This window comes from Recurvomyces mirabilis (assembly GCF_035927965.1).
Source record: "Recurvomyces mirabilis strain CCFEE 5264 chromosome Unknown scaffold_10, whole genome shotgun sequence".
NCBI classification, from domain to species: Eukaryota; Fungi; Ascomycota; class Dothideomycetes; order Mycosphaerellales; family Teratosphaeriaceae; genus Recurvomyces; species Recurvomyces mirabilis.
In genome coordinates, this window is record NW_027041944.1 from 535,541 (window position 1) to 557,377 (window position 21,837).

At 53.1% G+C, this 21,837-nt stretch overlaps 11 protein-coding genes across 11 annotated transcripts; 5 read left to right on the top strand and 6 right to left on the bottom strand.

Moving 5' to 3' along the window:
* Positions 1–36: 36 nt before the first annotated feature.
* Positions 37–1,860, top strand: LTS14_004582 (uncharacterized protein; the record flags this gene model as incomplete). The annotated part of the gene is made up of 2 exons (XM_064837283.1): positions 37–1,454; positions 1,512–1,860. 2 exons carry the CDS (start codon positions 37–39, stop codon positions 1,858–1,860), a joined length of 1,767 nt encoding a protein of 588 aa, XP_064695242.1.
* Positions 1,861–1,973: 113 nt separating this feature from the next.
* LTS14_004583 (uncharacterized protein) lies at positions 1,974–2,434 on the bottom strand (the record flags this gene model as incomplete). Its single annotated transcript, XM_064837284.1, has 3 exons — positions 1,974–2,068; positions 2,131–2,190; positions 2,248–2,434. 3 exons carry the CDS (start codon positions 2,432–2,434, stop codon positions 1,974–1,976), a joined length of 342 nt encoding a protein of 113 aa, XP_064695243.1.
* Positions 2,435–3,383: 949 nt separating this feature from the next.
* On the bottom strand, positions 3,384–4,433 carry LTS14_004584 (uncharacterized protein; the record flags this gene model as incomplete). Its single annotated transcript, XM_064837285.1, has 2 exons — positions 3,384–3,781; positions 3,941–4,433. 2 exons carry the CDS (start codon positions 4,431–4,433, stop codon positions 3,384–3,386), a joined length of 891 nt encoding a protein of 296 aa, XP_064695244.1.
* Positions 4,434–4,838: 405 nt separating this feature from the next.
* Positions 4,839–5,829, bottom strand: LTS14_004585 (uncharacterized protein; the record flags this gene model as incomplete). The annotated part of the gene is made up of 3 exons (XM_064837286.1): positions 4,839–5,035; positions 5,094–5,216; positions 5,280–5,829. The coding sequence occupies 3 exons, from the start codon at positions 5,827–5,829 to the stop codon at positions 4,839–4,841; spliced, it is 870 nt and encodes a 289-aa protein (XP_064695245.1).
* A 1,628-nt stretch (positions 5,830–7,457) lies between these two features.
* LTS14_004586 (uncharacterized protein) lies at positions 7,458–8,797 on the top strand (the record flags this gene model as incomplete). The annotated part of the gene is made up of 3 exons (XM_064837287.1): positions 7,458–7,920; positions 7,953–8,462; positions 8,532–8,797. 3 exons carry the CDS (start codon positions 7,458–7,460, stop codon positions 8,795–8,797), a joined length of 1,239 nt encoding a protein of 412 aa, XP_064695246.1.
* Positions 8,798–8,884: 87 nt separating this feature from the next.
* On the top strand, positions 8,885–9,580 carry LTS14_004587 (uncharacterized protein; the record flags this gene model as incomplete). Its single annotated transcript, XM_064837288.1, has 2 exons — positions 8,885–9,087; positions 9,127–9,580. The coding sequence occupies 2 exons, from the start codon at positions 8,885–8,887 to the stop codon at positions 9,578–9,580; spliced, it is 657 nt and encodes a 218-aa protein (XP_064695247.1).
* Positions 9,581–9,777: 197 nt separating this feature from the next.
* On the bottom strand, positions 9,778–10,484 carry RSR1 (Ras- protein rsr1; the record flags this gene model as incomplete). The annotated part of the gene is made up of 2 exons (XM_064837289.1): positions 9,778–9,950; positions 9,977–10,484. 2 exons carry the CDS (start codon positions 10,482–10,484, stop codon positions 9,778–9,780), a joined length of 681 nt encoding a protein of 226 aa, XP_064695248.1.
* A 3,992-nt stretch (positions 10,485–14,476) lies between these two features.
* LTS14_004589 (uncharacterized protein) lies at positions 14,477–14,812 on the bottom strand (the record flags this gene model as incomplete). Its single annotated transcript, XM_064837290.1, has 1 exon — positions 14,477–14,812. The coding sequence occupies one exon, from the start codon at positions 14,810–14,812 to the stop codon at positions 14,477–14,479; it is 336 nt and encodes a 111-aa protein (XP_064695249.1).
* Positions 14,813–15,298: 486 nt separating this feature from the next.
* Positions 15,299–16,693, bottom strand: LTS14_004590 (uncharacterized protein; the record flags this gene model as incomplete). The annotated part of the gene is made up of 1 exon (XM_064837291.1): positions 15,299–16,693. The coding sequence occupies one exon, from the start codon at positions 16,691–16,693 to the stop codon at positions 15,299–15,301; it is 1,395 nt and encodes a 464-aa protein (XP_064695250.1).
* Positions 16,694–17,030: 337 nt separating this feature from the next.
* Positions 17,031–17,873, top strand: clc1 (Clathrin light chain; the record flags this gene model as incomplete). The annotated part of the gene is made up of 2 exons (XM_064837292.1): positions 17,031–17,070; positions 17,128–17,873. The coding sequence occupies 2 exons, from the start codon at positions 17,031–17,033 to the stop codon at positions 17,871–17,873; spliced, it is 786 nt and encodes a 261-aa protein (XP_064695251.1).
* Positions 17,874–18,578: 705 nt separating this feature from the next.
* On the top strand, positions 18,579–21,079 carry MDL1 (ATP-binding cassette permease mdl1; the record flags this gene model as incomplete). Its single annotated transcript, XM_064837293.1, has 2 exons — positions 18,579–20,485; positions 20,584–21,079. 2 exons carry the CDS (start codon positions 18,579–18,581, stop codon positions 21,077–21,079), a joined length of 2,403 nt encoding a protein of 800 aa, XP_064695252.1.
* Between the last annotated feature and the right edge of the window lie 758 nt (positions 21,080–21,837).

Genomic DNA, 21,837 nt, shown 5'->3' on the forward strand with positions numbered 1-21,837 from the left:
ACCGACTCGACCCTCGAACCTCACCAGCCATCCACGATGCCCTTCGAACCACCATCATGGACCTTACCACTGCCCGAGGTGCCCACATCTGTCTCGATAGAGACGTTCATGTGGGATGAGAACTACGGACGGCACCCATTGGGCTACAGTCAAGACCCTTTCACAGACGGTTTGACGGGACGAACATACAATGCTTTCCAGGTCAAGGAGCGAGTCGACCACTTATCAAGAGCTTTGGCCAAAGAGTTCGGCTGGCGACCAGATCAGGGCTCGGAGTATGACAAGATTGTCGGCATCTTCAGCTTGAACACCATCGACTATGTTCCATTGACTTGGGCGGTGCATCGATTGGGTGGCATTGCGAGTTGTGCGAGCGCGGCATACAACGCAGATGAGCTGGCGTATCAGATGAAGGATTCGGGCGCGAAGACCATCTTCACCTGTGCAGCATTGCTCGCGACTACATTGAAGGCTGCGCAGAAGCTTGGCATACCGAAGGAGAAGGTTTTCATCCTGCCCATGGCCCCTGCTATGCAGCAAGGCATAGATGTCTCTGCGCACAAAGACCTCGAAGCTTTTATCGCCGAAGGCGCGAAACTGGCACCTACACAAAGCACCGATAAGACATGGAGCAAAGGCGACGGCGCGAAGAGGACGGCGTACCTCTGTTACAGCAGCGGTACTAGCGGTCTGCCCAAAGGCGTCATGATCAGCCACAGCAATGTCATCGCCAATACGTTACAGATCAAGACGCATGAGGTGCCCACTCGTGATGCGATCATGAAGAAGAACAATCTCCAGTCATACACCGAGACAGTTCTGGGCCTGCTACCAATGTCGCACATTTACGGTTTGGTTGTCGGTTCGCATGCAGCTGCGTATCGTGGCGATGGAGTGATCGTGCTTCCAAAGTATGACTTCAAATTACTTCTGCAAACGATCCAGGATTACAAGATCAACATGTTGTACTTGGTACCACCAATGATAATTCACCTGACCAAGTCGAAGGAGATACTCAAGAACTACGATCTGTCGTCCGTGATAGCATGTTTCACTGGCGCAGCTCCACTAGGCAAGGAGACGGCAGACGATTTACTCAAGATCTTCCCCAAGTGGGCTGTGCGACAAGGGTATGGCTTGACCGAGACAAGCACCGTCGTCTGCTCAACTGTACCGGATGATATTTGGTTCGGTAGCTCTGGCTCGCTATTGTCAGGCATGAAGGTGCGGCTAGTGACTGTTGAAGGTAACGAGATCACAGGCTACAATCAGCCTGGTGAGCTCTGGGTGGCTTCTCCTTCGGTGGTGCTCGGCTACCTGCACAACGATAAAGCTACCAAGGAGACATTCATTGATGAGAAGGATGGCCGGTATATGCGTACAGGCGACGAGGCTATGATTGCGAAGAGCTCGAATGGCTTTGAGCATATCTTCATCACTGATAGGATCAAGGAGTGCGTATACTACTGCATGTTCCTGTGAGTTATTTTGCTTGCTGACACATTTTACAGATTGATCAAGGTCAAAGGCAACCAAGTAGCACCAGCCGAACTCGAAGCACATCTCCTCACCCACCCGGCTGTCAACGACTGTGTCGTCATCGGCGTACCATCAGATCGAGAAGGCGAGGTTCCTAAAGCATTCGTCGTCAAAGCGCCCGGCTCGATCGAGGAGAGCGATGCGTTGCTCAAGAGACAGATTGCCAAGCATGTTGAAGACCACAAGACAGACTACAAGCGATTACGAGGCGGTATCGAGTTTATTGACGAGGTGCCCAAGAGTGCTAGTGGTAAGATCCTACGACGGCTGATACGAGATCAGGAACGAGAGAAGATGCGGAAGCAAGGTGCCAAGTTGTAGGAGATTCGTGTATTGATTTCATGGAATGCACAGCTGTTTCTGCGACGCTTTGTAAATATGCAGCAATTAATTCAGCCCAAAACAAGTTCATACTAGCGGGGGGGAAGTCATGCTCATGCAGACTTGCTTCCCAGGCCTGAGCTGCTCGACGAGGACGAGCTTCCAGATGGACCAGCAGCACTGCTTCCACTGGTGCAGGTGATCAGATCTGCGCAGCGATTCATTAGCCTAAGTGGTCGTCGATAACGATGCAATAGGTGGGAGACATACCACACTCCGATGTGCTTGAGGAGCTTGTACTTTGGCCATCTTCGGATGCGGCGGCGGCACCTGCGGTATGTGGTCAACTATCTTGACGGTCCCCGCGAAAGCGATACTTGTGCTTACCACCGACTAAGAGACCACCGAGAAGGCCACCATTCGTTGTGCTGGTTGAGGTCGAGCCAGCGTTGTTGCTGCCGCTGCCAGAAGCGCTCGACTGACGAGGTACCAGGGCGGATCCTGTCCTGCTGCCTACAGGTGCTGCTACAGCGAGCGAGGCGAAGATGGTGGCGAGGAGGAGTGTGAATTGCATTTTGGTGGTTGTGTAGTCTGCTAACTTCGAGAGGTCTGCTTGGGAGTATCTCGTTTTTAGACGGATGAAGCGAATGTGGTAATCTGAAGGATGTGCAATCTGGAAGCTAATGTGACAGCAGACGTGATGTTATTATACTTATTCATACTAGCATGACTACACTTCCCTGGATGTCACTATGGCCAGGGCGGCGCACAACATTGGGTGGTGATGACTGTAGATCTTCTGCGATTTGCATTTCTTGAGTCGACTTTGAGGATGGTGAGTAGACGCAAAAAAGTGTCATCCGCCGATGCAGCCGTGGAATAGCAGTTTGCCAAGTGACGATGAGGCGGTTCAAAAGGCAAAGCTGTATAGGATGGGTACACCAGTTTGTTAGCCAAAAGCTCATTCGCGTGAGAGTGTGGAAGCAGGGTGGTCGTCAAGGGCTGCGGATATTGAGCATAATCGGACAATTGAAATCGATAGCTAGGCGTGGCATTGCCTAGCACATACCGTAGTGTAACAGTGACCGGGCAATTGATCATTCACCGCGCGCGATAGTAGTGGAACGCCTGCCTTCATCATTCTGTAAGGTTTAGCTCATGACCTTATACAGTAGTTCATTTTTGGCTTTGTTAAAGCTGTCCGCTGGCGTCCGCGGTCACTGCTTCCATTATGACAACTCCGGTGCTACAGTTGATGCATTGCCACATACATGACGATTCGGTGCTACTGTCCGAGCGAGATCCTGCGATCATGGCGCCACGAGGACGTGACACCAAGCTCTTCTGGAGGAGATACTGTGGCGATTCGACAAATTGTGGGACGACTCACGATTTCATCGCCATCGATGGTACTTGACCATCTGTACTAGTACTAGACTGAAGGGACTTATTCTCTAACAGTATCCAAGGTGGCCTGCAAGACTGTCCCACGATTTCGAAAGAATTTGAGTCAGCTCTGAACATCAGCCTTCCAATGCCGCATCCGAAGACCGAACCTCTCGGCTCTTGACCAGACCGATCGGATCACGGCCATCGATTTCTGGCCAATATATCTGACGCACATCCTGTCTATCCTCCTGTGGACGTCCGACCGTAACGACGGACCGAGTAAGCTTGAAAGCAAAGATATTGGACCAGTAGCTCAACTCTTTTTCATCTACCGTCTCAAGCGACAGTCCGTGAAGAGGTACGGGAGGTGTACGGCGAGGATCAGGCGCGAATATTACGCAATTCAGGTAGGCATCAAGGCCACGTTGCCACCAGTCGTCGTTGTGTGGAAGGTCGATAGTGGCTTGTAGTAGAGCGAGCCACACCGGGAACGATGTGTGCGAGACCCAGGACCACACAGTAGTGGGATGATCTATACCATCAGGGTGAGCTCCTAGCTCCCACGATCGAATGAGACCTTCTGCTTGCATTAGAGCGACTGAAGGCTTCAGGGTAGTAGCTACATGCGGCCACAGCTCGACCAGTTTCGTATAGACAGTCTCTACCTTGTTCAGCGGAGGAGGCAACTTACAGCGTCCAACTCCAAAGCATGTCAGCTTGCCAAAGTCCATCTCCGCGGCAAAGTCATCGATGAACATCGAACCCTCGTTCGGCGGCGGGAGTATAGCCGTATCGAAGTCGTCAGGATCTGCCAAGATATCGAGCGCGATGATGAGAGACCGAAGCTTGGGTAGGCGCAATGCTTGGCGTATCACACGATGCAACGACCTTGACTCGTCTGGGTCATAAGAACCATATATCTGCACTTCGCGAACGTGTCTGCAGAAAGTCTTGGACGAGAGTGCTTTCCGCAATTGGTACACCATCAGACGGACAGTCTTGAGGTTGTAGAAAGCGTCCAAAGCTTCAGTACTGATGAGAGTACATGTTGAGATGATTGCTGCTATTGGTGTTCGATCACCGCTTTGGCGTCGGGCATAGCGTGAGTCGCTGAACAGGAATTCGTATATCAGTACGCGTGTCTCTGCTGGAAGCTTCGTGGTGAAGTAGTCGAGCTGGCTCATGTCTGGAATGGACTTCGGTGGAGTGGTTGTCCTAATCTTAGATGCGACAGAAACACAAAACTGATTCATTTGCTACGGTGCACTAGACGTTGCGAATGGTTATGGAGATAAAAGGCGTCGATTAATGGACAAGATTGTGGTAGTCGACCATTGCCGACTTCAATGCTTCAGGCAGCGTATCTTGCCTGGTTGTGACATTTGGCTATTCCATCGCAGACACCAGCACTTATGGTCTGAAGACCAAAACATGGTGAACGTCTTTGGTAAATGTCTGTCGGAGCACTAAAGTATGTATACAACAGTCTATCGTAGCGAGTGATCAGAATCCAAGACTCTAGTTTCGCCAAAACACCATCGCTATGCTTCAACTAGACTTTAGTGCCAATCGGGCCCGGGTTCATAAATCTAGCATTGAATAATGTCGTAGATAGCATTTCCGTCACTGCCAAATACACCAAAGGAAGGCGATGAATTATAGTCCTGGAAAGCGTACCAGAAGATGTGGATGGAGTCGAACGCGGCGCAAGCAATGCTGCGCCAGTATGTCTGAGCGTTCTGGACAGAAGGTACGGCGTCGCCGTAGTTGGGGCCAGAGACGGGCCCTAAAAAGATGTTAGTGGAAGTACTTCACCATACGTGCAATCGTTTCATTTCACGAACATCCAGTTTCAGTAACCCAAACCCACTTGCCAGGGCTGACAGCGTTGACCTGGTTGCGAGTAGCGTCGACGGCGGACCAGAAGACGGCACTGGCATCGCTGATCTTCGAGTTCTGGAAGTACGCTAGACCAAAGGGTTAGCATCGATGTGCAGATTACGTAATTGTTGGTTTAGGCATAGACTCACGGTAAGCATCAAGACCAATGAAGTCGGAGGCCTCAATGACAGCCTTGTTGTTGTCGTCGACCCACGCGGTCCAGGTATCGACGTGTCCGACGTCCTGGTTCACACCCCATTGGCGAACCATACCTCGCACATCGTAGATCTGGTTGGCCAGGGTGTTGGCGTCGGTGTCACCTCTGTACAAATCCTCCGAGCCAACAGAGATCGCTACGATCCAGTCGTGCCCGTACTGCTGGATGGCAGCCGCCAAAGCGTTCTTCTCGGCGTCGTAGTGTGCACTATCTTCTGTCCAGACGCCCACGAGTAGTTGTGTGCCCGTGTTGAGCGCCGCAGGCACGGCGTTGGCAAGAGTCCCACAGTCCGAGCTGGCATAGACACGGACCGATGTGATGTACTGTGGCAGGCTCTTCAGCTTGTTGAAGGCGTTCTCCCAATCTTGTTGGCTCTTGCAGCTGCCATCCTCATTGTTGGCTCCCACGTTAAAGCCCTTCCAGTAGGCACTGGCGTAAGGCAGAGCGGCCGCAGCCAAAGTAGCGATGGTAGAGAAACGCATATTGTAGAAGATATTACAAAAATATAACGACTGTGAGAGAGGATGATTTTCTCGAATGTTGTCGCAAAAGAGAGGGATGGATAACGAGATGGAAGATGGTAAAAATGAGAAGCGCAAGCAGGAGAAGTACTTGGTCAAGTATACCCTCCACAAGCAGCTCAAGCAAATACGTACTGACTACCTAATACTGTCTTGGCCCGACGAGGGTCTTCGCATGGGCCGCATGGAGGTGTACTTCGCCTATAGCCGTAAAGCAGACCAGACGGTGATTGGTGGTGCGGTATAATGATCCTATTTTGGCTGCGCTGATCACAAGCGCGGAGGAGAAAAACGCGAGAAGGCGTGCGTCATGCGGATGTGGATGGCGACCGTTAAGCCGCAGCAGGGTCAAGCGCAAGGCTTGAGATAAAGAGAGTGTTTTTCGTCGTTACGCTACATCGACGAATTGGTCCGATATGCTGCCGTGAACAAAAAACGCTACGACTTCCAGTACTGATTGTGCGTGAGTTGTCCAAAGAAAAGAATACTTGTCCAATGAGAAGGAGTGATGCAGGAACCCGCATTCTCACAACCAGAGTTCTTCGCCGCGCGTTCCTGATCGGCCGTTGAGAAGAAGCTTTGTCCACGATCAACGCTCTTCCGCGTGCCGACTGACGGTTTTGTAGATTGTGGCACTGCTTCACTTCCTCGATCTGTTCCATTGCTGGCGTGAAGCACGAATGTCCTATCATTTCACCTGAGCCTGGCTGTCCAAGATCACGGGAGGGAGCATGAGTCCTGCTACCAGAGTGCTGAATCGTATTTCCTCGCCGTGGGCCAGACACGAGACCAGCAAATGATTACAGATCCTCTGTCGTCAGGAAGCAGATGTATCGCCTTTGACGACGAGCAGCATCGAAGGTGAAGAAGATGTGAAGTAAGGTTAACGAGGTGTAACTCTCTCCAGGAGATGTACGAACACAAACATGAAGCACGAGCGTTGGTGTGTGAGCACAGGTAAGCTTTCTTCTGGCACGGCAGGCACAGTCATAGAATAGGCAGGAGCGTCCATTCTAGTGTCTGCAAGTGAAGCACTGAGCACCCCCTTGAGTTCCTCGACATCCTGCAGCTCAATCTCCGAATCATGAGTCCCCGAAGACGACTATACAAGCGATCTATGACATTATACTGCGGAAGACACTCTCCTTCAGCATGACAGATGCACGCAAGAACTTCGCGACTCCTGTCACCAACTTCAGGATGAGGACGCTTTCAAGCCATCCAAAATCCACAGCTCGTCACTGGTCGCCTCATGGGACGCTGCATTCTCAGACTATCGAAGCACGCAGGCGATTAAGGACAGTATTCTTCACTCAGTCCTCCTTGTAACACTCCTGCTTCACCTGCCTTCATGTTGAATGAACGCAGATTCATGTGTAAAACGCGGGAATTGCCGCCGTCACCTATCATATCTAGGCAACACAAGAACAAACGCGGCTCGAGGTACCTGGTTGCTTATCACATCTTGGACCTGAGTTCGGAACCGTGTGCTCATCTACACAGTACTCCATAGCGACTGCATTGGCAGTCGAAATCGACAACTTCGCATCGCCCTGCCGCCTGTTCCTGGATCACCTATTACATCAGCCATGGCTCCTCGCAAGCCCGTCACTCGTGCTGGCGCTGTGTCTGCAGCTACCACACGTTGCAGTGCGCGTCTTGACAAGAGAGCGCCATCCCCAGCAACCGCCACCCACCGGCCTGTCACGGACAATAAGCGTCGCATCACCAGGACCAAGGCGACACCAAAGCCGAAGCCGAAACCACTGAAATACGACTGCACAACGTGTGGCCGCAATCTCGCAGCATCCTCGTTTCCCAAGTACGCCATCGCCGAGTCCTGCGACCATCTCATCAACACATGCAAAGCGTGCGTGAAACAATGGGTCAATGTTCAGCTCGAAATGACGACTTATGATAAGCTCAGCTGCCCGCAATGTCCCTCCACCATGATCAACGAGGACGTGCAACGCGCTGCTGCGCCGAAGGTGTATCAGCGCTTCGTTGAGATGGAGAGGCGTGCATTGCAGAGAAAGTGCCTGGGTGGCGCTGGTGCATGAACCCCAAATGTCGTGCTGGTCAAGTGCATGAGCCGTTGCGGAGGAATCCCGAACTGGCTAAGCCGAAAGTCACCGGCACGAAGACCGAGGAGGAAGGTGAGGACGATATGGCTATTGTAAGTCCCGAGGCCTGGGAAAAAGTCAGGAAAGCCAACAAGGAAGCCAACACCATCGATCTCGAGGCCATGGATGAGGAGCGCTTCATCAATGTGAAATCAGGCAAGCGCAAGCTGCGCAGTCAGAAGACTCCACACCCCAAAGATGGGACCACGCACATCAAGTCTCCCAAGAAGCCCCTTCCTGAGATCGACTCGGACACCATCTGCATGTGCAACACTTGCAACGCCTCCGCATGTGTGTCCTGCGACCGCCCCTATCATGAAAGTGAGACGTGTGCCCAGTACCAAGGCCGCAGGAAGCGTCAGACGGAGACTGAGGAGAAGGCTTCTGAGACTCTCATCGGCAAGAAGTGTAAGCATTGTCCCAAGTGCAAGAAGAATATCGAGAAGAATGGCGGGTGCGATATGGTTACTTGTGAGTGTCCTTAAATCCTGCCGTTAATGTTCTGTGCTCCGTGCTCCAAGGCTGACATTCGATACCTAGGTACGCAATGCTATACGAATTTCTGCTGGCGCTGCGAGCTCGACTACGTCGAAATTCGCAAGACCGGCCATGGTCGGGGCTGCGCTTATGCTCGTCAAGGCGCCATCGATCCGCACAATATGCAAGCAGCTATGCCGCTGCCTATGCTGCCACCAGTGTTTTTTGGCGGTGGCGGTCCTGGTCAGATGGTCGGTGCAGCTCTGAACGCCGCGCTGGCCTGGGGTGGTGGTGGACCCAATGACAACGGCGGCAATGCCAATCGCTAGTGGTACTTTGGTGTCTGGAAGGGGTTGGCTTTGTCCGTCAAGCTTGAGAATGAGCGCGGCGGGTTTGCAGTCCACGCACATAGGACAATGGTTGTCCAACAGCATGGGCAAATGAAGACGAGGTCTTCTTTGTCCTCGTACCGTCTCGAACGCCTCTACTTCCCATGCTGCGATCGACCCCAAGACAGACGCGAGGCCGTCTTCCGGTATTGCTCCAACAGCTATTTAGTCGGCAAGAAGGATGCGTACCGTGGCAAGCGTCGACCTTGCAAAGAGTTCAAGAGGCCCAGGTACGGTGGACGTATAATCACAGCGGACTTCTGCTGCAGCGAGAAATGCTGTGCCCGTATGCTTCGGGCTAGGACGGTGGAAGTCAACATCCTACGGAAAAGGGTTAAGAGCGCGAGCTCCTGGTTAAGAGGGCTTTTAGCTCCGGTTGATTGTCTGCGAGGCATTAGGAGGTATAAGGTCAATGTGCTGGAGCGTAGACGGCAGATGGCGGAGTACCAGCTCAACGCTGGATGTGAGAATTGCTCTCGTTTGCGAGCTGAGTGGTGTGAAGGGCGTGCTGGTGGGCTGGGACAGGAGGATGTTGAGGAGAAGGAAGTGACTGAGGCGGAGGACAACGGTGTCCAAGTCCCGCGCGCAGAGGGCCTGGTCAGAATTGGGATGGGCGAGCGACACCATGCTTATTGGATTTGTCCTTGTGATTCGTGTGAGGTGGCCAGGAATAGGGAGCGGGAGATCAGAGAGGCGGTGGATGATGATCTTGAGATCGTGTAAGATGTTGCAGAGAGAGTCTATGCTGCTTAGAGACGAAATGAGATTGTGGTGGCGTGAAGTCGGCTCCACGGCTTGGCAGCGATGTCTCGAGCACACCACCTATCTCCCCTCATTTTGTACTCTGTGAGTATCGAGCACGCTATCGATACTCCCAGTACAACATCCTGATCGGGTCCAGCTCCCTCAGAGGTGCCGCATCATCTCCTCTCACCAGATGCATGTTCCTTGGTGTGAGTAGGATGCGCGATTTCGCCCCAAGGCCATGCTTCGATTTTGTAGAAATCAGCCATTTCCGCGTACCACTTATAACGTACGTATATCCACTGATCCATGGTGTAGCCCAAAACAGATCCCGTTTTGTCCAAACTAGCTGTCGTTGGTATCACAATATCGTACACCGACTCCGTCTTTCCCTGTGATTGTAGTCATCGTAATCCCGCCTCTTCTTCTTCCTTCTCGAACTTCTATCACCACCGCCATACCTCTCCATACCCGATGGCCCCCCTCCAGAGCCACCACCACCTTGCCGTCGCTGTCGAGCATTCATATCTTTCCTGATGATCTGCCGACAGACGTCCACAAACACCTCGCCGACGTTCTGTCGCCGTCGGGCAGAAGTCTCGTAGTATGGCACATTTCCCCACGCCTGCGAGACCTGGAAAGCTTTACTCCTGCTCACAACCCGGTCTTCTTCTAGATCACTCTTGTTCCCGACCAACACAATCGGCACCTGTGGATCTCCACCCTTGATCTGAACGATCTGTTCTCTTAGCTCGGCCAGTTCGTGTAGAGAGGACATGGACGTTATGCTGAAGACGAGGAGGAAACCATGGGCGTCCCGCATGTAGAACTCTCTCATGGAAGTGAATTGTTCGGTTCCAGCTGTATCCATGATCTCGAGCATGACTTGGCGGCCATCGACGTCAATTTGTTTGCGGTAGGAGTCCTCGATTGTTGGGTCATAACTTTCTATGAAGACGCCTTGAACGAATTGGGCTGGGTAGATAGTGTTAGCATGTTTGGACCTCCGGAAGGTATAGAAACTTTGATGGTGAGGTCGTACCTGTCAAACAGCTCTTTCCGACTCCTCCCGATCCGATCACAGCTATGTGATATTCCCTGAATTCAGTATTAGAAGATGGCTCAACATGGCTTTGGACTCATGTCAGAGCTTGCCTTTGATATGCACGAGACATTTCCCATCAGCGCGTGCCGGCGCACTTCCTGCGCGCATTTATTGGAGGAACTTCCTTACCGCCTTTGCGAGTGATATCTTTATTTCAATTTGAGTTGGAATATGACCAGCAGATCCAAATATATGAGAGAGGGCTCCAGAGCCGTATGTCCTTTCTCAAGCTAGCTTCGCTGCTCGTACGAAACTGCATGTGTTGCCCTCTCGATCCAGTCCAGACCAGTCACACCACAGCCCGTGTCACCAACCAGAAATACTCGTATGCAAGGTGATGAATGTGTTGGGTAGAGTACGGTTCGTGATACGCCAATGCGGCGGCTTGCAGTACGATAGGTCGCAAAGATCGCAGCCAGTGGCGCGAGCGAGATACGAAAAGGTGTGGTGGATGTACAAGTTGAATGTGCACAGCGACGGAAAGCAGACGACAACGATGATGTAGCAGGACAATGTTCTTCTTACCTAAGTGCAGATGGATTGACAGGAACAGACGTTAGTTCCAGCCTAGGTCGTTCCCAAGAGCCATCGCGCGGGCCGCCGCTATTGTAAAATCCGTTGGAAGTCTGTTTTCTTTTCTGCCAAGACGACAAAAGTTGCAAGAGATTCGCCTTAGAGTCATTTCCAGACGGCTTCGAGACAGATCCTTGTTGCGTCTGACATCATCGTGCTTTGCTGTGCCTGCATGGGTTGGACTGGGATCGTGTGGGATGTGTTTCCTACTCGTTGCAGGCCTGGTGGAATACGAGTTTGGGTTGGTGTGCGCAGTGTACTATAGATCCCGGTCTCACTCGCGTGCCAGGCGCAACGGAAGCGCGAGCCAGTCGTTGTACTGTATCGGCCTTTGAGGTTATCATTGGGTGGAAGGACATTTAATCTTTCCTCTCTTCTGCTCGATTCGTCGGAAGCTCAGAAAGGCAGCTCTAACACCTGCAAGCTGCTGCAAGCCATCAATTCTATCTACTGTAGCACTCTGCCTACTGCAACAAGCTCTTTGCACCCCACCACTCAGCGAGCTGGAATATCAGACTTCAAATATGAACGTGGTTCGTTGAGGTGCTAACACCACTATCGCATTCCGTCAATAAGCTGGTCGGAAGAAGAAGGCACGGAAGCATTAGATTTTTTCTAGGTTAGACTCTCCGAGCCAGCATGTCGGATAAGCATCCACTGACGATATCTGAACCACGCCGCCGGGAGCTTATCTAATCCATACAATGACGACAACGGTTGATTCATATGGCAATCAACAGCAAGGTGAGGCGCGTTTCGGAAGGCCTCGTCGTCATTCTGGAAGCAGGTTAAATCTGTACCCTGTTCGCGTTCACACATGGCAGCCACGCGGCAGTGATCGTCAGGCACGCTGCCCATCTCTAACGATTGGGCCTAACGGAGCGACTTAGGCAAATCGATAAGGTGCATTGCGATCGTGACGATGAAACTGTACGTGCTGTACACATGCCGGCACTTACGAGCATGACATCTGTGGTGCCGCCAGCATCAGAGGCGCTGGTATTCACTCCCCATGGTCTGTCAGCCACCCTCATCTCTGGTCCAATGGCGATCGTCATTTTTCACCACGACGTGCCTGCGATAAATAATGCTGTACCTGTCCGAGACTTAATCAGAAAGACGTCCTTTCGAACAGGCGTGACAACCGCCCTGGACCAGCTCTCGTGCCGTACGCCGTAGTGGCGTACTTCGTCCAAATTATGTCAATTCACCATAAGTTTCGAAGACAATATGCTACCATCGCGACCATCAGCCGGTTTGAGGCTCGCGCATAGAGTTTCTAATACATTCGAGCATTACACGGTAGTCATGTCATTTGCTCCAGCCCCATCATCGTAGATTGTACTTAGTCGTACCACATTGCAACCCGTGCAAATGCCTCCATGAAACCTCGTTGAAACTATGCCATAGTCTCTCATTCAATATTGACAAGGGTATGCACGGGGCAAACATGCGCCTAGAAAGTCGAGCCTGGAGATGCGAAGATTGTACCGGCTATAGGCAAAAAGAGCTTTCTTGCCTCGCGCAGCATTGCGACCGCCTTCCTCGCTGCTGTGACACCTTGCTGGACGTTCACCCAAGTACGAGAGTGGCCAATTTGTACGGATTTGGTTGGGCACAGACGCTCTCTTTACACATGTATATGCTCGCTTTCTATATTTCAGTCTACCTCGCGCTTCTTGCATGGACGTAAGATGCCTGGAAGCATGGGTCATCGTTCTATGGCTGAGCAGCACTTCACTACAAGGTCGACTTAAAGTTTAATGGCAATCTTTGCATTGCACAGCATTAAATAGTATTAGACAGTGATATCTAGCTTCACCGAGCAATAGGTGGTATTGGCTAGTATTGTCCTACTAGTGGTTTTCTGGCGGTACCAGGTCGTCCCAAAGCGTCTATACTCGCGGCACCATGTTGCTACTAGCATCATACTTCAACAAGGAAGACGCAGCTTTCTTCGAGACACTTGTGTAAACTTGATGTCGATTTGGAGGTGTTGGGTGGTCTCTTATCTGAGCAATGGAGTTGATCATGTAGAACAGAAACGAAATACGAGATACGACTTTTGACGCTCGGTGGACGCCAAGAACGACGACGACCGACGATAACGACGATGAACGACAGTGACGAGGACGACCGACAGCAAATGACAGACCACAAAGACAGCGACGTAGACGACGATAGTAAGGGCAAAAATGCATGCTTTACTACGTCTGTTGACGACACACTCAGATCTAGATCCTGCCATCATAGGTTTCGCTGTCGCTGTCTTTATCCTCTAGTCTTCGTTCTGATACTCGAAAGGAACCCGCCCACTGACTATGGATTGAGGTGCGACTTCGATCAGAAGTGTAAGAGCACGCTCGCATCGGTAAAGCTACCCATGTGCGTTGTGAAGTGGATGGCACTTCAAGTACAGAATTGACTTGTAGCTAGATTTATCCTCCATAATAAGGTATTCGCCGCATGCTTGATTCTTGAGCGCCGGCAGCACACCTTGACATTATGCCTCCGCCCGGTCCATCATACACCTACGTATGCCTTACGACCATGCTTCATGATGCACGCGCTCGATGCGCCATCCTGGATCGATTCACTGCTCACCCCACTCCTCCCTGGGCAGACGGAGGTACTTTGAATACAAGCTATCAAAGTCAAAACTATCGCTCGGCATAGCCATCATTTCAAGCCCGTGCCAGACATACGGCCCGTCACTTGGGGCAGTCGCGTTTATGACACGGTTCGACGGATCGTCTTCCACCGCCTCAAAAATATCATCATCTTCTATATGTTCAGGTCCTCCACTGAGGATACGCTGCACAATTTCCCGGACAAGGTCAGCCAGAAATTGACCTTTCTTTGGCGTGCGACTTCGTCTGGAGATGTTGCTCGTTGTGCCCTGCGCTCGAAGTCCTCGTCAAACCACCGTCGACTTTGTGCTGGCAGATCTCCGAGGCCAGTAGCAACGTCCTCGTTAGATGAATGCAGCTGGAAGCAGTAGTACACGTCGAGTCTGTGGATGCTAAGCAGGAATTCGAGCAGTGAGTGTACAGCAGTCTGCATACCATTCAGAAGTTCTGTACCAGCGCGTATCAGCTCGGGCAGGCTACATTCTTGAACAAATTGGCGTATGGTCTTTCGTAAAACCGACAAGGTTGAGTGCGAGAGTAGTAATTCTTGCGAAGGCATTCTTCCTGCTAGTGAGAGCCCGACAAGAGAGGATGAGCTAGCGGTGCTAACGAGCTGCCGTCGCTTGGAGCGAGAGTGACGAGTTGGCATACTGTGCTACGCAGAACCTCTTCTTCATACTCCGTTCCGAATTGTCGGCAGATCGAAAGCAGAGGAGGCAATGCTGCATTCTTGAGGTAGACGATCTGCTTGAGCTCATCGTGTGCCTCGGTGGGCGCGAGGTAGACGTCGTGCATGAGCTCGCTGTAATCCATATTGCGCAGCTCGCGGCTGACGGCAAAGAAGTCGAAGACGTGTTTGCCGTCGAGCGTCTCCGTGGTAGAGCTGGCATCGAGGCTGGACATTGTGCGCCTGCCTGCGCTGAGTCGCTCGAAGTGTTCCTCACGTTGTATCGAATCGTCAGGGCAAGAAGTACAGACTCCGATCTCCATCTCGGATGGTGTAGTGACGTTGGCAATGAAGTATAAAGAACCCCACACGCTGGTCCCTCTCCCTTCACGGGCCGAGCGATGATAGAAGCGTGAATATAGGAAGAGTTGTTGGAAGAACATCGATTGCTGCGACCAACGTGGGAAGAATAACCATTCGCGAGTAAGCTTCCCTCGGCAGGACCGCTCACCATCAACGGAGGGAAGACACGGTCGCGGGAGGAAGAAGATGACTTTGTGAGGACAAGCGAGTTTCTCTTACAAGGAGCCCGCTAAGGGGGCATCTTAAATGCTTCCACTGCCTTCAGGCTCGCCACCGAGCCTTGCGTGGCGAGTCGACATACATCATAGATCTCTTCCCAACAATCTCCCCAGATCTCTTCTCAAGACTTTGCGACTCAATCACTGCGCAAGCAAAGCCTCAATCCCCGCCTCATCCACCCCCACCTCGCCCATCCCTCCCGAAGCAAAGATATCAGTCCCCACATCGCTCTCCGCAGGCTTGGGATGGCTCATCTTCCTACGCTTGAGCCTTGGATCTCCCGCGCTACCATTCGTCGCTGCTGTCGGGATCTCAGATGAAGCTTGACGGATGCGTGGGTCTCCTCCATTCATTTGCAAGGGGGTCGTAGAAACTGGGGTGGTGTCCTCGACTTTCATCGTATCCAGGGAGGAGGGTGTTGGCTCGAGTGAGGTCTGATCGAGGGACTCGTACTTGACGTCTGTTGACTCGGGTTTGAGATCTATCGCCATAGGATCATCGTCTGTTGCGATCAAAGGTGCGAGGTCTTCCTCCAGTTTGCCCACTTGACCCGGCATATCTGGCGTAAAGGCCTCAACATCGGGCGGAGGCGTGAAGCCTTCTGCTTCGGGTGCGGAGGCATCACCATTCGCTCCTGCAGCGGTATGCGAGTGGCCAGAGACTGGAGTCGTGACAGCAGGCGTAGAAGGATTAGAAAGACCCCTCATAATCCCATCCTCCACTTCCTTCTTCTGCACCTCGATCCCCTCCTTCCTCGCCATCAAAATCGTCGCCGTCTGCTCATCCTCCGCCAACTTCGCCCGAGCACTCGCCATCAACTTCTCCAGCCCCAGCAACAACTCCTTCCTCGCACTGATACTCGCCTCGACCGCCCCCTGCGCACTAGCCAAATTCCGCATCAGCGCACTAAGCCTTGCAGCGTGGACCGGTGGCGTAGGTAGTGTAGCATTCGGATCCGTCATCTTCGCATACTCCTTCTCCGCACTATCCACTGCAGGCCCCTTGGCCACATCCGCCTTGGTCAGCACAGCCTGACTTTTTCCCAATCCCTCCAGCTCCGCCGGCAGACTCCCTGCCCCGCCCCCGAACAACGACCCACCCAACTTCCCACCACTCTTCGCACTCCTCCCTTTATCCACCTCCCCCAACCTCGCCTCCACCGCATCCAAAATCGACCCCTCAAAAACACTCCTCTGCCTCCAAACCTCCACCACCCGTCTGATCTTCCCCTGAGTCCCCTCATTCGCCCCCTTATACGCCGACGCCGTGCCCTCGGCCACAATGGGCTCGAACGCGAGCAGGAAATCCTGCTTCCCACGCGCGCGCGACTGCTGCACGACTTCGTTGGCGAGGTAGATGAGGTTGAGGCGTTTGGCGGCTTCTTTGTGCGATTGCAGGACGGTGAGCCAGGCTTGCGCGGTGCGGTCGGCTTGGCGGCGGTGGAAGAGGAGCCATTGCGCTGTGCTGACTATGCTTTCTTGCGTTTCCGAGAGGGTGGAGAGTTTGGCGCGGACGGCGTCGGTTGTGTAGGCCATGATGGCGGTGACTCTCTTTACTCGTGGAATGTGTTGTAGTACATCTAGAGAGGTGTTTGTGGATGTGGGCGGTTTGTCGTGAGGGCAGAAGTAGTGTTGGGAGCTGTGTCGCGGGCTTTGGAAAGGTTCGCGCTAGATGGACGAGCTTCCTTCGGGTCTTCCCGCCCTTCCACGACTAAGTGGCATCGCCATTGAGTAGGCACATGTCAGGCGCAAACAACGTATATCTCATAACTACTACCTCATCAATCAGAGCTTCCACCGACCGTTGGAAAGATACAGCACAACCTCCTCGACTATCCACGCATTTTGACAAGCCAGGAGGGAGACATTGAACATGGCCGACCGCTTCCCATCTCTAGACGACTTCGATGCTGGTGAGACGGCACCATCAACCTCTCCAAGAAGAAGAGGGGTCACTAACACCATCCCAGGCCAAACAGAACCCCAATCCCACCCCACCACCTCCGACGATGAACCCTCCAACTTCCTGGCCCGCGAACGCGCAGCCCTGGGAGAAGACGCCCATCAATTCTCCACCCCAAGCGACAACACCGCCACAGTAGCCGACGCAGACGATGATGACGACAACGATCTCCTAGGCGGCGGAATGGACAGCGCACCCTCAGCACCGAACGGCGGCTCAGCAATCGAGAACGACATGATGGGCGACTTCGAATCCTCCTTTCCCGCAGTAGACACACAAAACGAGGGCGTTGCACCCGGCGGCACTGTCACAGGCTCCACACTCCCCTACCGTGCAGGCGAAAACAACGGACAGTTCTCCTCATCCTCAGGCCACGACGACGAAGAACCACAAGTCATTCGCGACTGGCGCTCCCGCCGCGACCTCGCCATCCAACGCCGCGACGAAATCTCCTCCTCCAAAAAAGCCGAAACGGTCAAAGCCGCCCAAGAAGCCATCGATGAATTCTACGAGAACTACAACAATCGTAAGGATAAAACTGTCGCTGCTACGCGGAAGGAGGCCGAGGAGTTCTTGAAGAGTAGGGAGGATACTACGTCCGGAGGCACGAGTTGGGAGAGGATTGCCAAGTTGGTGGATTTGAGTGGGAAGGGGAGTGGGGGTGGAGCGGCGGGGACGGGGAAGGCGAGGATGAGGGAGCTGTTGGTTAGTTTGAGGAAGGATGAGAAGGCGCCGGGGGCTACGGGGTATTAGGGGTTATGTTAGGTAGCAGTGGAAGTGTCCAATGTTGAAGTCCGAGTGATCGGCTTCTAAATCGCAGGATGGTCTGATACATTCCCCCTTTGCGCAGGAGGTGTCGAACGGCGGTCGGGAGTTCGGGGGGCGCCAGTATCTACGGGCCAGGTCAGGTTGACTTGATCAGAAGGCTTGTAGGTGTGTAGACTGCTAGCTTTGTATGATTATATTGGATGAGTGAAGTATACCGCTGCCCATGACTCTCTTGCGATCTCGGCCCTGCGCCTCATGCGTGCTCCACATCATGCTTCGTACATATCTTCCCGAGTCACGTGACAGCGCGCGCACAAGCTTTCCAAGCTCTCCCGCGTTTATGCATGAGGCACGGGCCGATGTGGTGAGGTCAGTGAAGCTCCCCCGGCTGAAATATGTCTGAATCCATCTTGCGATACAGTACTGTACATGTACACATCAACGCTATTGGAACTCGCACAGCTTGATTCATCTGGATTGCAAGCCTTGGAGCCATAGCATCTTGGCATCGCAACTCGTGCCGCATCGGAGCAGGCTGAAATACTAAGGAGGGGGCAGCGCCTGGATGGCATGATGAATGCGGTCGACGGAGGATTGAATTGCTACGATTGGTAGCTAGAGAAGACATTAGAGTGGGGAGAGACGGTCTTGGAAGGCGTTTGTGTTGGTGGAAGCAGGTAGCGAGGAAGCATGGCGGCTCTTCCGGGCTCACGCTTATTGGCGCATCGGGCATGGGATAGTATGGGCAATGGAGCTCTTTTCACCACAAGAATACGACAGTGTATACAGCCTGAGGTAGCTGGGCGAGCGAGGTGGGTGGCTAGCAATACTCCAACCTCACGAATATCTACGCGACGTCTTGCGACGACACCTCCACCACGGCCTACACTACGGCCCTCATCAATCTCCCAGCGAGCAAGACGAGCACTCCAAACCACCTCGAAACAAACCCAAAATGCTTCAGTAGTCACCACCACCCAGCAATCCAAGAGCTACCGGGATGAAGTCCGCACCTCCACTACCGATCCAGCCGAGCACGACGAGGACGACGAACTCTCCGGCTTCAAACGCACGGAACGGGCCAACAAAGCCTCGCAAGTCAACCTCAGCGCCAAGCTAACCAAAGAAGGCGACGCCAACAAGTCTGGCGGCTGGGCGGAAGTCCGCCGTCTGCTCATGATCGCCTGGCCCGAGAGAGCGACACTCGGAGCAGCGGTAGTCTTGCTGCTATTCGGGAGCTCCATCGCCATGAGCGTGCCATTCAGCATCGGCAAGATCCTAGATGCGGCGAGTAGTGAGGACGGGAAATTGTTCGGTCTGAGCCAGGAGCAGTTTTTCCTGGCGCTGGGTACGCTGTTGGCGACAGGCGCTTGTGCGAATTATGGCCGGATCGTGCTACTCCGAATTGTCGGCGAGAGAGTGGTAACGAAATTGCGCAGTCAGCTCTTCAAACGCACCTTCATCCAAAACGCCGAATTCTTCGATGCCAACCGAGTCGGTGACCTGATCTCGAGATTAGGAAGCGATACCATCATCGTCGGCAAAAGCATTACGCAGAACGTCTCCGATGGCCTTCGAAGTCTCGTCTCCGCTACAGCGGGCTTGACTCTAATGGCCTACATGTCCGTTAAGCTCACCGGCGTCATCGCACTCATCTTCCCGCCCGTCGCCATCGGCGCCTTCTTCTACGGCCGCGCGATCCGAAATTTATCCCGCAAGATCCAGAAGAATCTCGGGACGCTGACTAAAATTGCTGAGGAACGGCTAGGCAATGTCCGGACCTCGCAGGCTTTTGCAGGGGAGCAGCAGGAAGTGCATCGATACAACAACCAAGTTCGAAAGATCTTCGCCTTGGGAAAGAAGGAAGCATATATCAGCGCCACCTTCTTCGCCTCCTCTGGATTCGCGGGGAATATGACGTTCCTCGCCCTCCTGTACGTAGGAGGCGGTATGGTCCGCGACGGCATCATCACGATCGGGGACTTGACCTCTTTCCTCATGTACGCCGGTTACGCCGGGTCCTCGCTTTTCGGCCTGAGTGGCTTCTACAGCGAGCTGATGAAAGGGGTGGGTGCGGCATCGAGGTTGTTCGAGCTGCAGGATCGTAAGAGTGAGATTTCGCCTACGATTGGTCATGCGGTGAAGAGTGCACAAGGCAGTATCGAGTTCAAGGATGTGGCGTTCGCTTATCCGACCCGGCCAGCTGTGAGGATTTTCAATGATCTTACTTTTACCATTCCGCAGGGGAGTAATGTCGCTATTGTCGCTCCATCAGGAGCAGGGAAGTCGACAGTAGCTTCTCTTCTGCTCCGCTTCTATACGCCTGAGGCAGGAACGATTAAGATCGGAGGCACGGATATCTCGACGATGAACGCTAAGCAATTGAGGCGGAAGATAGGATATGTCGGACAGGAGCCCGTGTTGTTTAGTGGCACGATCGCGGAGAATATTGCTTATGGACGACCTCTAGCCACAAGGGCGGAGATTGTGGCGGCGGCGAGACAGGCGAATTGTGGGTTTATTTCGGACTTTCCGGAGGGATTGGAGACGTTCGCGGGCGCGAGAGGGACGCAGTTGAGTGGGGGGCAGAAACAGAGGTAAGCCGTCTCATGTTACACATCCATGATGACTTGTAGAGGTGGTGGTGGGACTCATGGTAATGGTAATGGTAATGGCACTGACATTGTTTTGACAGAATCGCCATCGCCCGCGCCCTGCTCAAGAACCCGGATATCCTCATCCTGGACGAAGCGACCTCAGCCCTGGACGCCGAGTCCGAGACCCTGGTCAATCAGGCTCTGCATCGGATGCTCGAGGGAAGCAACACCACAATCTCTATCGCGCATCGTCTTTCTACGATCCAGCGCAGTGATACTATTATCTGTATTGGATCGGATGGGAGGGTCGCGCAGGTGGGGGCTTATAAGGTGTTGTCGGAGGATAAGGAAGGGGCGTTTGCGAAGTTGATGGAGTGGCAGATGAGTGGGGGGAAGGAGACGCAGGCTGGGAAGGGGAGTGGAAAGGATGGTGGGGAGGGAGATGAGGAGGCTGCGATGAGGCAGAGGTTGGAGGAGCATGATGGGGATGGTGAGGGTGAGGCGGAGGCTGTGGGGGAAGGGGCGAAGGTTAGGGGGGAAAATGAGACGAGTGTGGAGGTTGTTGTTGAGAGGGTTAAGGATGGGGGGCGGTAGGTTTTTATTTTATGGTGGTTGCATGGAGTCCAGGGCGTTACTTGAGGTGTGCCCCGTCATTACGAAGCAGGCGGCGATTTCTGTGTATGGCATGGCGCATGCATGGATGTGTTCAAGCAAATCTTGCTTGCTATGATCTTTGTATATGTATAGATCTCTTCTCCTGCACAGTGAGCATAGATGTAATACATTATGACATCACAACCAACCAACTGTCTGTTTAGAGGTTAAAGATGTTCTGGAGTGGAGATCATATCGCTCGTCGGCTTTCCTTGCCGCCTTGTTATACATTCTCATTATGCTCGATACTCGGGCTCAATTCTAAGCTCCTAAGCAGTGTCTGTTGTGACGCCGGCTTGCTGTTGTGCTGATATCTGAACCATCCCTGTTGCTTCCCACGACTGTCCGCCTTTCCCCGCACGAGCAGTGACCTCTCCTATGGATGGTCAATGCAAAGACGGCCTTGACGACGTCGACTTCGTGCCTGTACAATTTAGGCGGGACAGCGCAGAATGCACGCGCCAACGATTGCGATGCCCAGACCGTGATATCCGGAGGCTCTGGCAGACTACCTTCCTCTCGAGCAGAAGGCGATGCGAGGCTTCAGTCAATGCTGCGGGGAAAAGGCTTGTATCATGAGCTATTGTACCAAGTACTCTTGTCTATGCGGGAACACTCCTTGTCACTCACGCCTGCCCCTCCTTTATCCGCGGGCGAAACGCGACAGCCAATCTACGACGCAACCTCTCCTTGTAAGA